Here is a 13,069-nt window from a genome sequence, read left to right as displayed (position 1 = left end):
CAAGACAAAATCTAATTGAGAAATTACCTTTAAAGGGTTGAACAGTTTTAAAAACACACTGTAGGATAGTATCGTATTGTTTCTCAAATGAATCCGACCATACGTTAATTATACAGCCTGGTTCCATCTTGAGGTGATGTGATGGGAGCTGTCCTTGGGTGTCTCCCCTCTGTGGAGCTAAACAGATGAACACATCTGCTCCAGCTTAGAGCCCTCAGGAGACTGGCGGAACATTGATCTCAGTGGTGTGTGTGGTGGTATTGGTGTGTGCGCAGTTGTGTTGTCTCTGGCGGATGTGTTTCTGGAGGTACGTGTGTGTGTGTTGTGTCTGTATGTGTCTGCTGGCGTATTGTAATGTGTGTGTGTGTGTGTGTGTGTATGTGTGTGTGTATGTGTGTGTGGCTCTGCCGGTAGAGTGAGGCATAGTGATGGGTAGGGTGTTTGATGGTATGTTACCGGGAGGGACAGAGACAGGGGCTGATGTATTGGCTTGTGAACAGAGGGAGATTCACGGTGTCCAGTCCACCTTCACCTCCACAGACAGAAGGATGAGCTGGGTGGGAAAGGTGCTGTAGCTCTTAATCACAATGGAGTTGAATTTGGCACAGAGAAAAGGAGAACGTAGTTATATTGCACATTCTCCCTCACTGTTTTTAAAACATACAGGTTTGCAAAGCTATGCATCACATATGCATGTCCATTTGGCTTAGAATGTCAAGAAACAGTCATAAAAGACGGGCCTACTGTAAAATATCTGAGGACTATCTACTAAAAGCAGAAACTTCCATGGTTACAAGTATAACAAGGCCTTGGAGACTTTACCTTCTTCACTCCCCCAAGTCGTATTTTTTGCGTAACTTCATATTTAGTTTGTGTTTCTACTATAACAGTCAAGTCTACCCTAAGCACTTTGAACGTCACCATTACAACAGTAAGAAGCTGCTGGTTCTCAACTGAGATTCGGGCAGGGTAGACATCTTGTTCTGCATGACACCTCCATGTACATGGGTGATCTCCTCAGCCGTGATGACATTGGCCGACAGGACGTTTTTTTAATTAAAGTCCCTTTCTAATGCACCTGGGCGTCTCGTGAATTTGATCGGGAAATGTCAACGGCGTTCCCACGTGACGTGTCAGGATTCGTTGGCATGGAGAGTCTGGTTGCCATTCCCTGGCCTTACGGGTGACAGGCTTAACCCAGACCCCCTCGATCCTATCACATATTAACAAACCGTCTGTTCATTCACATAGCAACGCCCTCTCGGGGCAACGGCATCGGTGTCTCAATGTCACGGAGACGTGGATGTGTCGCAGAGGGTCCGTCCGAGCTGTCACTCTGAACGGCAATTACGGATGAGCGCACATAAAAGGCAGCGATAAGCTGGCCGCCAAAGCCGTTAATCAGAGTCTGATCTCGTTATGGAGGCTCCAGGCTATAATATAGTCGTTAGTCAGTCACTCAAGCCAGTCAGGGTCTACATCTCCACTGCCTCCATATTGTGGCATGGGAAAAGAAACACATGCAGCCTAGCCCTGTACCCTGTAGGACGGAGAGACCACTTCTCAGAGCAGAACAACCCTGGCATTTTGTGTCTTTTCTTTCTCTTTTTTCATGTTTTTTTTAATCTTTTCTACAACCTTTCTCCTTTCTTCGGGGGCAATCTGTCTCCCAGTTCCTGGCAGCTCTGTGTTCTAGCTCCGGTCACCAGACCCGTGGTCATGTTAGGCCCCTTCAGCTCACCGGCTCCAATGACATTTGAAAGTTCAAAAAGAGTTCCATCGAGGAGAGTCCGGTGGCTTGGTTGTCAAGGCAACAGGGCTCCCGGCCGGGCCCCTGTCGGGTTTTACGGATAGGGTAAGGGGGGAGCGCTCAGGGCGAGATACAGACAGGTTTGCCGTTCTTATCGTACTGGTACACCAGCATCTTGATGCAGTGCGAGTTGGCAGGGGAGATCCAGGGGCTGCTGGTGATGGAGAAGTTGTGACCCGCGTAGAACGGCGGCCGCTGCTTCCTGCAGCGGAACAGCGCCCGCAGCACACTCGCCGCCATGCTCCGGAAACGCTTGCTGATGAAGCAGTAGAGGAAGAAGTTGACGCCCGTGTTGAGCAGGGCCAACATGTTGGCCACGTCCGTGAGCAGGTGCAGCAGGCGGGCCGGGCCGGCCGCCGTCGGAGGGGCCGAGTAGAAGTGGTAGAGGATCATGAGGGTGCGCGGCGCCCACAGCACGGCGAACACCGACGTGATGGCCAGCAGGATGGCGGTGGTCTTGCCCGTGGAGTAGCCGCGCAGCCGGAAGCAGTTGCGGCGCCGGCGCAGCTTCCGGACGATGACGGCGTTGAGGGAGAAGAACACGGCGCAGGGGAGGAGGTAGACCGTGGCGCAGTGCGCCCACACCAGCACGTGCTGCGCCACGCTGCTCTCCCCACCCCCTCCCCCGGGACTCTCGCCGTCGCCCCCGACCCCCGGCAGCCCGTGCCACAGCTCGGGCCACCAGTAGTAGGGCGCGGCGGACAGCAGGCAGCCCAGGTAGACGGCGGTGATGACGCGGCGCGTGCGGGCCGGGTAGGAGACGCTGTGGTAGCGCAGCGGGTGGCACACGGCGATGTAGCGGTCGACGGTGAGCGGCACCGTGATCCAGATGGAGGTGTGGATGGAGGAGAACTCCAGGACCTGCACCGCCTTGTTGAGGTACAGGGGCAGTGGCGCGCCCAGGACAAAGTCCTCCAGCAGGAAGTCCACGAACACGATGAGCAGCAGGACCAGGATGTCGGCGGCCGCCAGGGCCAAGAGGTAGTTATAGGAGGACTTCTGACGCCGCAGCACCAGCTGGGACAGGATGATGACAGTCAGGATGTTGGCTGGGTGGTGGAGGAGGGGGTGGGGGGGAGGTGAAAGGAAGGGTGGGTGGGTGTGGAGGGAGTGTGGATGGGGGGGGGGGAGAAGTAGGATGGAAGTGGGGTACACACGGCACCAGTGGGCAAGTTTGGTGGATGAGGGAGAGGCAGCAGGAGGTGGAAAGAGAGACCGACAGAGAGAGAAAGAGAGAGACCGATAGAGACAGAGATAGAAAGATAGAGAGAGAAAGAGATGGGGAAATCACAAGTGGAGAAAATGTAGGTTGAACAGGAATGAAAGTGGGTTCAGACAAGGGAGGAGAAAGAAAGGAAGTGTTAGCAGAAAGGTTATTGCGAAGTAAACTCATTCACTCGGCCACTCACAAACACACACTGGAGAACAAAGCAACACGCACCCAGCCATGCTGGACTCGCTCTCTCTGCAATGGTGGAGAGAAAGAGGATGTTTCAGCATCACGGACAGCAACACCTGTGGTAAAGTCCTCACAGGCTTTCCAACGGAACATGCATAGCTCACAAGACAACAAACATAAAAACAAGATTTTATTTTCACCTGCCTCTCCTTCACTGTGTCTATTCCTTCAATCGTTTTGATACTTTCATGCCTCCTTCTTACCTTCCCAGCCCACCGCCTGCCATCCTTCGTGTTGATCCATATATCCCTCCCCTGAACCATCCCTCGCTCCCTCCCACACCTCGCCTGCTGTGTTTAACCTAGACAGCACCAGCCCGTGCCTCTGGTCAACTTGTTAGCGGTAATAGGAAAGGTAAGGCCACAGCAACAAATGACATTGCCGCACCTTGACCGTGGCATTTCGCTGTGCAGTCCATGCACACATGCCACCGCCATCACCAGCCACCATCGTCACCACTTCAACTTTGGTAAAAACCACCCAAGGTCACACAGACACACACTAGCACTCCTTCCCTTCTCTCTCTCTCTCTCTCTCTCTCTCTCTCTCTCTCTCTCTCTCTCTCTCTCTCTCTCTCTCTCTCTCTCTCTCTCTCTCTCTCTCTCTGTCTCTCTGCCTCTCTCTCTGTCTCTGTCTCTCTCTGTCTCTCTCTCTCTTTCTGTCTCTCTGTCTCTCTCTCTGTCTCTCTCTCTCTCTCTCTCTCTCTCTCTCTCTCTCTCTCTCTCTCTCTCTCTCTCTCTCTTTCTCTGTCTCTCTGTCTCTCTGTCTTTCTCTCTCTGTCTCTCTCTCTGTCTCTCTCTCTCTGTCTCTCTCTCTGTCTCTCTCTCTCTCTGTCTCTCTCTCTCTGTCTCTCTCTCTCTCTGTCTCTCTGTCTCTCTCTCTCTGTCTCTCTCTCTCTGTCTCTCTCTCTCTGTCTCTCTCTCTCTGTCTCTCTCTCTCTCTGTCTCTCTCTCTCTGTCTCTCTCTCTCTCTGTCTCTCTCTCTTCCTGTCTCTGTCTCTCTGTCCACTCTCATCCCCCACTCTCTGCCGTCCTCTCCTCAAATCTTCTTTCGATTAAGAGTCTCGGTCTGACCCTCCACAGAAAAACGTGCTTTACTTCTCCTTCTTCAAATTTTCATTTGACTGGAATCCAATGAATTCATTTGAACAACTCAATCCATTTTACCCAATGTTTTGAAGCATTGATATGTATGCGCTCTCTCGTCCACCATATGCCCCCTCCCCCTTCTTTTTTTCCAATTATTTTTCATTTGATTGGAGTCCAATGAATTCATTTACATAACCATTTCCCCCATAAAGTGAATTATCTTTATTCAGAAGGGCAGTGTGTTGTGAGCTCTGTGCGGAGATGTTCTTTAAGCTAGAGAAGAAACTGTTGAAACAGCTGCTGTTTGGCCATTACCACTCCATCGCAATCAGAATATCTGATACACGTAATGTATATTCACTTCTCAAAACTTGGAACCACAGGTCAACATCTTTCCTTCTGGACTTTGCAAATTGAGAGTCATATGTAATGTATACAAGCTTACATAGTTTGTAGGCTATTTACAAGCCTAGGTGTGCTAGCTTTTTGCAAGGCACAATAGTTTTATCTCACATTATATTATTAGTTGTGCTTACTCTCAGCAAGGCACCCTATTGTTATCTCACATTATTATTATAGACACCCTAACTCACCCCTTAATCTTTGCACTACATAGACATGGCCGGTGTCAAAATGTGCATCTCATTCCCAAATGTGTTGCTATTACTTCTGCAAAGGTTTCATTGCACAGTTTAAGAGACATTTAAGTTTTTGGGGTGTAAAGTGCAGTTAACGGGAGCTAACTAGCTAGCTATAATCACAAACGTCGCTAACGTCAAGACATCACACACCTGCGTGCGTTTACCTACAGTCAGTGTTGACAATTTAGCAACTTTGTCGCTAGATTTCAGACCCTTTACACTAACTATAATTGTACTTCTGTGCTGCCATAGGAAGTCGCACTAAAACAGAGTATGGTGGAAGAAGTGAAGCATCACAACAGAGGGAATTCTTAGCCATAATATAGTTTAGGATTATTTTTACACAGGATTGATTTTTTTAGATGCAACTGTTTCAACTATGTGAGGCTGCCACATATCACCATTCCCTCTTGCATTAAGGAAACCTAGAGAGGGTAAAATTTCTGTGGAAATTATAAGGTGTGCTTGCGTCCATTGCAGATGGGTATACTTACATTTTACAATATTTCTGTATATTTTAAATAAGTATGCATACTTATTATTTATGAAGATTGCATAGATTAAAAAGCAGATATTTGTTGCTGTTCATTTACACTAATATACTAAGAGTGAAGTGTATTTCCCTTAGTGCAAGATGTAGCATCCTCATAATTTCCACAGACATCTTACTCCTTGTTATGTGTATATGTACATGTATATAAAAATGTTTAGCTCACATAGCATAAGGAATTATTCATTTATAAAATTAGTATGCACTGCTAGGAAGCTGTAGAGAGGAGCAGGACCATAACTACGTGAAAAATATACAAAACTAGCTTAATTATTCTTGTGGCAGGCTTATGGGTAGTAAAACGATGTCAACTTAAACTTTAATGGGTTTTCCACTGAATCATGCTATCTGCAGGTCAGACAAGGATTCTTTCAGACAAAGGGACAGTCCTGTTTATTAACCAGCTCTGGCTCAACAAGACATGAACCCTGACAGGTTCACATATTGGATGTGCATCATCTAAGCAGGTGAACGTGTCACATGGTCTGGGGAGGGGCCCCAGTCTGCTGGTAGATGAAAGATGGCAGTAGCACGTCTGGCAGCATCACACTTCACAGCCCCCCCCCCCCTTCCCCCCTCCATCAGATGATTACAGAGCTCCAGATAAAGAGTAAACATGTCCTTCCCAGACGTCTGGAGATGACACACAGACATGCACTCACGTGCTGGTGCAGACACACACTTACACACACACATCCCACAGGGTACTGTAAGAAGATGCAGGCAAATGGAAAAACAAAGACAGTACACACACACACTGAGCAGGACGTTAACACACACACAGGCCCCGAACTACAGCATGCCATATTGTCTCTTCTCGTCCTGTAGAATGGGTTAATTCAGTGCAGCTCCCACACCACTAAACAGGAGACCAGCAGCTCAATTGCTTTCCTGTTCCACCTGAGTTCGATTGTGCTATCGATTGTTGGTCATCACCGTCAACATTCAGTAGGGGAACTTTGCTGCTTTGTAAGTACAAACTCTCTAAGTGAAGGACGTCAGTAAGACAGGCTGTGTCTATCTGTCCGTCCGTCCGTCTGTGGGCACCTGCAGCCTAGTGGGACCATGTGTAAGAACGAACCCCTGCCTGAGCGTGTGAGTGTGAGCGAGTGACAGTGCATGTCCGTGTGCGATCATGTGAATCAAAGTAGATCTCTTTGCTTTCTTTCTTTTCTTTCTTTCTTTCTTTTCCGCCTGCTTTCTTGCTGCTATCTTATATTGCTCATTGCATTTCTCTGCAGCTCGGCCCCCTCTCCCTGTCAGTCCCTCATGACGTGTCTCTCCCTCTTTTAAGCCCCTGTAAAGAAAGGAAAATAGAGGGGGAAAGAAAAAGAGAAAGAGAGAGAAAGGTGACATGGAATTGAAATGGAAGGGAGGTTTTCCTGTGTCAGAGCGGGGTATTATGCTGTGTGTGCCGGCTGTGAAACCGGGCCCATCTACAGGCAAACAATGGAGATCCACGCTGGGCTTGACATTTTCATTTAGACCCGGCCAGCTTGCATTCGATGGGCCATTCATTTCAATTGACTGTTGACTTTCCGCTGTCTCTGTCTTTGTCTTTATGTGTCTCTGGGGATGAGGGGAGGAGAGAAAAGGAGAGGGAAGGAGAGGGAAGGAGTGGAGAGGGGAGAGGAGAGGAGAACAGGTCTTCTCTTAACAACCAGGAAAAACCACAAAGAGCTTCCCTCGTTTCTGATTTATGTCTCTCTCTCTCTCTCTCTCTCTCTCTCTCTCTCTCTCTCTCTCTCTCTCTCTCTCTCTCTCTCTCTCTCTCTGTCTGCCCTCTCTCTTTAGGAATATCGCTCCCACAGAGAGTGAGAATGACCCGTGAGGAAAAATGGGCTGCCACGTGTGTTGCGCTTGTTTGTGCATGTGTGCGTCCATCTATGCATGTGTGTCCTTTGTCTATTATTCCATCTGTGTGTGTATGTGTCCCTTGTCTATCTGTCTCTCTCTCTCTGTGTTTTGTGTGTGTGTGTGTGTGTGTGTTGTCCCTTGTCTATCAGTCTGTGTGTGTATCCCTTGTCTATCTCTGTGTGTCTTTGTGTCCACACCCCCTGCTGCTCCCCTAATCTAACTGGGGCCAGGGGCCACGTGATTTTGTGGGAAGAGGCGCACACAAACTCCTTGAGCTTTGTCACAAGGCTGAGTCACCGCATACTAACAGGGACCTGTTCAAACGGGTTGCTATCCAACGCCAGAGAACAGTTTAACCCCAGACGCACATACTTACTGTAATGTGCACACACATACACACCCTCACACACAGGGACCCACATACACACACACACCCTGAGATTCACACATGCACATACATTTCACCCTCACACACACACACACACACACACACACCCACAAACACTGGTATGAGGTAAACACATTGGTCGCAGTTTCTCTGCTAGATTACACCGGCACAATCAGTTTCTCTCTCCCCCGGGCCTCATATTGAACAAGGGAGAATTTAAAAAGAGAACTATAGGGAGAGAGATGTACAGAAAGCTGTGGAGAGTAGGCCTACGCAACATAAAGAGGGAGGTTCGACAGAGGTAAGTGGGAATGAGAGGGGGTTGATCGAGAGGTCGGGCGACGGAGGAGGACTGTTATGGTCCGGTCGAAAAGAGAGATGGAGAGGAAGGGGATAAGAGGAGCAGAGAGGCAGGAACAGAGTGGGAGTGTTGAATATCAAAGACGGCTTCAAAGGTCACAGTCACTTTGTACCTGATGACAACCATATCCCCTTTTATCCTGTCAAAGAGTCAGGATGGACCGCCAGTCCACAAGACGCACATCGCGCGCACGCACGCATGCACACACACACAGATACAAACCTGCGCTCTCAGTCTCTTTTCCTTTTTTCTTCACTCTTCCCTACTCTCTCTCTCTCTCGCGCGCGGACACAAAGTCATGTGCACACAAACACATTCGCCATTTCACAGAATGAACAGTAGGATAAGCGACCAAGTAACACAGTTGTCAACTTCCACACCTCCTCTCACAACAAACCCACACACTGAAAACGTTCACACGTCTCTGGGAGAGGCAGAGCCACACAGAGAGGTGAGAGGAAACAGGTGAGAGAGACGGTACGTGAGAAGGTAAGAGATTCCAGAGAGTGAGAGAGAGTGTGTGTGTATGTGAGAAAGAAGGAGCAAAAGAGAGAGAGACAGAGAGAAAGAAATACCGTCAGACCCCCTTGGTAGTTCATGTTATACTGGAGCTACAGTATACTGTATGCTGTCTGTGGGAACACAACTAGATCTGTGATGTGGTTTTCTTCAAGTTGTTAATAACGTTTTTTCATTATTGTCATCTGGTGTTGAAATCCAAATCCCAAAATCAACGTGGAGTCAAATGAGAAGAACAGTTACAAGGAAGAAAAAAGAACAAGGTGGTTTAAAATGGGAGATTATGTAAATGGAGTCAAGAGGGAAGGAGGCAGGGGAGAAGAGAAGATGGGAGGGAGAGATTTGAAGGAGAGGACAGCGATGAGGAGATGCCACACTGCAAGACAGACGAGCGTCCCGTCTTGAGACAGGTGCTGTAATTACCTTGTGATTGAAATGGAACAACGCATACATGAGTGGTCACTTAGTCAGCAGGGAGGAACAGCTCTGGGCCATGTGGACATATGTGTGGAGCATTTTGTCGACCCAGTGGGGGGCCTAAGAATGGAAACAGGTGCACATCCATCAAAGCTGCCACCGCGAGACAGTGCTGAGAATTCCCACTCCCTCCACCTTCTCTGCCACAGCCTTCAATACTACCTCCAAACCAATCGCTTTATCTATCCTCTTCGTTCTTCACCTTCCGATTCCTCTCCTCCCCTCATCCTCCCCCCTTTCATTGTTAGCTGTCATCCATCTTCCTCCCTCCATCCACGGGATCAAGAGCCAAACGGAGAATCAATGGCCCCAGCTCTTTATTAAACGGTGCCTGACACCTGGCCTACAGTGTGTGTGTGTGTGTGGTGGGGGGGAAGGGGGGGGGGGTAAAGTACAGCTTGCTATCCAGCTTCCCAGTCTCTGACCTTCTCACAGGTATGGGTGACACTTACCCAATGGTACGTGCAGCCTGAACACACTGCTGATTAGGCTCACCCACACACACACACACACACACATGCACGTACACACACCGAGACCCATACCCACAACTCACACACAGACAGACACTACAGTGTCGACGCCAAGATTTTAATTGATCACAGGTGATGGAGGTGGAGGAAAGGGGAAGAAAGAGAGAGAGAGAGAGAGAGAGAGAGAGAGAGAGAGAGAGAGAGAGAGAGAGAGAGAGAGAGAGCTAGAGACAGGCTGGAGGAGTGTGCTGATGAATGCCCCTGAACGTACACAAAGCCTCTACGTGTGACACAGCATTTTGATTCTCGGCTACACATTAAGAGGGAATCACCTGCTCTTGAAAACATCATTATTCGTTTCCCCATGTAAAAGCACTTAGTCGTGTGTGTGGGTGTTATACCAAACCCTGACTCATTACTCGCAGGGCATGTTTGTATGTACGCGTGTAAGTCCTGCTGATATCACACAGTGGATTAGACCCCGATTAGTTAAGGATCTTCCGCCAAGAATGTGCCGCTAACACTGCTGTAGGGGTTTTTAGACTGCCCCTCCAAATCACTGTTTGCTGTGACTAACAGTGCATGTGTGCTCTATGTGTGTATGTGAAGGAGAGAGAGAGAGAGAGAGAGAGAGAGAGAGAGAGAGAGAGAGAGAGAGAGAGAGAGAGAGAGAGAGAGAGAGAGGAGGGAGGGAAAGTGTGAAAGCGTGAAAGTGAGAAAGCGTGAGGGAAAGAGGAGAAGGACGTTGAGAGCGGGTGAGCGATTAATTAAAAAGGTGGCAATTCGTCTCAGCCTTGGCGTCTACTGCCCCCACTCAGGGCTCTGGGGTGCCACATCACTGACTCTACCATTATTAATCCCTCTCTCTCTCTTTCTCACCCTCTCTCTCTCCCTGTCGCTCTTTCTCCTCCTCTATCTCTCCCCCTCTCCATCTCCCTTTCCTTCCTTCCTTCCTTCTCTCTCTCTCTCTCTCTCTCTCTCTCTCGATCTCCCTCTCTCTCTCTCTCTCCCTCTCTTTCCCTCTCTCTCTCACATATTGTACATACTTGTGTTCTGTCTCCTGTTTCCTCTTCACCTCTGTGTCCTTCTCATCCTCTCGTTCAAATCTCCCCCCTCCCACTCATCCCTCATTTTTCCATCAAATTGACTTTCTCTTCTCTTTCATCTTTTTCCATATATATTTTCTAACTTTTGGCTTCCCGTTTCCTTCCCGTTCACTCTCTCTCCACCGGGAAATCAATTGATCTCATTCAGCATCTATTTCACAGTCTTTTCACAGAATCTTTCACCATATTGAGGTTACTGAACCATACTGTGTGGGGAAATAACAGGATTACAACGTAACCATTGGCGGCCCCATGTCATAGTAAATACAGTCAATATAGGTTTGTAGGTCACATAGATCTTACCCATGTCTCATTACAGTTCCATCAAGTCTCGGTCTCTGTCTGAGTTAGCTGGGAAGTCTGATTGTGTAACAGAATGATTTCAAACGTGGGGAAAACCGAGTTAGCCTGCTGAAATACGCCGAGCTGTTCATCAAAAATAAACTCCTTAAACACATCAATCCAGTCACTGTAACAGATGGAATCTGTTCAAACATCCACAACATAATCAAGCAGTAAAACTCTTTCCCTCTGAAATGTTTTTTTTTTAAGAGGTTTGAAGAAAATAGATTTTAGTCGGCTATGGATTTACCACCTAGGAGAAATAATTGGACTTGAATAGATCATTGGGGGAAAAAACACACTGCACTCTTTCTAAGAGTCAGGCTACTGCAATGCTGGCGTGCCAATCATTGTCAACTCTTAGCACTGCAGGTTCTCTTGACTTAGAAACATCTTAATCCCCAACTGGTAATACTGGAAACTAGGGCACGGCTATGAAGAAAACCCACTTTTATCATCAAATAAACACAAACATTCAGGTTACACTTGTCGCTTCACTTCAATATGTTGGGTCTAAAAGCAATTTCCGATGCAAAAAGGAGAAATGTGTGAGGAGGAAAAGGAGAGATAAGAGCACAAGTGTGAAATGACGTTCTTTTAGACTGTTATCCGCTCAGGATGAAAGGAGACAAGCTTTAGTCAGAGTCACAGTTCTTAGAGCCCATAGGCACCATCTGAGGTCAAATCTGAGATAACACATCAGCACTATTCCCCATGACCTCTAGTCTCTCTCCTGTCTCTCTTTCTCCATTTCTCTCTCTCTTTCAATTACCCCTTCCTCTCAGGGTTGCCTCATTCATTCCATTTTTGATCCCGTCCAAGCTCACAGTTATGTTTTAATTTTTTTTTTACATATTCCATCTCTTTTTTTTCTCTCTCTAGTACCAGACTGGTACCTGGTCCATAGATCACCCAGCAGGACCCAACCAGACCGGTAAATGGACCTGCCAGCAGGCCAATGCTGGCAGATCAGTCACCGAGCAAGGCTCCGCAGGGTGGCATCATTTATTCAGCAGTCAGAGGGCTTTCTCACACACAGCTGTCCTGGAGGTCAAGTCTATAGAACATGACTGATCGGGTTCTAGTCCTAGTCTCTGGACAAGCCAAATATCGTTTTGCTTTTGTCAAGTCTTTGCATTGTGCTGGGTATGGTTGTGACGCACTGTTTAAGTTGCAACTGGGATGTGCGATTTCGAGGATTCCAAAACAGCTGACATTGAGGGGTTGATGTTGCAAGACGCATCAGACATTGAAACTCCGTAGACGCACAGCCACTGCCACAAGGTCAGCGGGCGATGAACAGTAGCCTACTGTCTTTTTGCAACGAATGACACTCGAGAAGCCATGCACAACACACAGACCATGACTTACACACACGTCACTGACAAACACATCCCGGGTCAACATGCAGGACATTGAATAAAATACCAAAACGCATAAGTCATGCACACACACACACACACACCGGACAGCTCTCTTCCTTACCGGGCAGGCCGAGACAGAGAAGGGCGCTGTAGTAGATGACGGGCAGCGGTCCGAGGGGGCATCCCTGGGGGGAGTCTGGGGGCGACAGCCCCGGGCTCCAGACACTCTCGTTGCCGGACGCGACGGTGAAGATGTGGCTGTGCTCCATGGTCTCGTCCTTTTCCTCGGCTCGACGTCGGGCACCCCAGACCGACGCACGCATGCACTGCCTAGCTGCTGGACTGGGAGAGGAGGGTGCTCTGTCCTTAGGTGCCAGTAGGCATGAGAGTGTGTGCGGGAGAGCAAGTGACAGAATGTGAGAGAGGAGAGGGAAGAGAAGGAGAGGAGCGGGAGAGGGAGAGAGAGTGAGAGAGACTGAGCCAGACGGTGGAGATTGGAGAGGTGATATGTGTTAGTGGGTGACGGAGGAGAGGAGAGAGCGAGGGGAAGAGTGTGGAGGGAGGATGCTGTGTGTGTGTGTGTGTGTGTGTGTGTGTGTGTGTGTGTGAAAGCGAAAGGGAGAATGAGAGAGAG

At 48.5% G+C, this 13,069-nt stretch overlaps 1 protein-coding gene across 1 annotated transcript; it reads right to left on the bottom strand.

Moving 5' to 3' along the window:
- Window positions 1-363: 363 nt before the first annotated feature.
- Window positions 364-12,955, bottom strand: gpr139 (G protein-coupled receptor 139). Its single transcript, XM_062483233.1, has 2 exons — window positions 12,557-12,955; window positions 364-2,859 (listed from the first exon to the last, which is right to left on the bottom strand). The coding sequence occupies exons 1-2, from the start codon at window positions 12,756-12,758 to the stop codon at window positions 1,871-1,873; spliced, it is 1,191 nt and encodes a 396-aa protein (XP_062339217.1). The 5' UTR covers window positions 12,759-12,955; the 3' UTR covers window positions 364-1,870.
- Window positions 12,956-13,069: the final 114 nt, after the last annotated feature.

The sequence above is a fragment of the Osmerus eperlanus genome, chromosome 2 (assembly GCF_963692335.1).
Source record: "Osmerus eperlanus chromosome 2, fOsmEpe2.1, whole genome shotgun sequence".
Lineage (NCBI taxonomy): Eukaryota > Metazoa > Chordata > Actinopteri > Osmeriformes > Osmeridae > Osmerus > Osmerus eperlanus.
The sequence above is the reverse complement of the archived record's forward strand: the minus strand, read 5'-3'. Positions and strand labels throughout refer to the sequence as shown.

Excerpts from the sequence above, each read along its gene's own strand:
- gpr139 (XM_062483233.1), bottom strand. The coding sequence starts at position 12,758 with ATGCGTGCGTCGGTCTGGGGTGCCCGACGTCGAGCCGAGGAAAAGGAC. Across the intron at positions 2,860-12,556 it reads TCTCTGTCTCGGCCTGCCCG|CCAACATCCTGACTGTCATC; the intron begins GTAAGGAAGAGA and ends TCCACCACCCAG.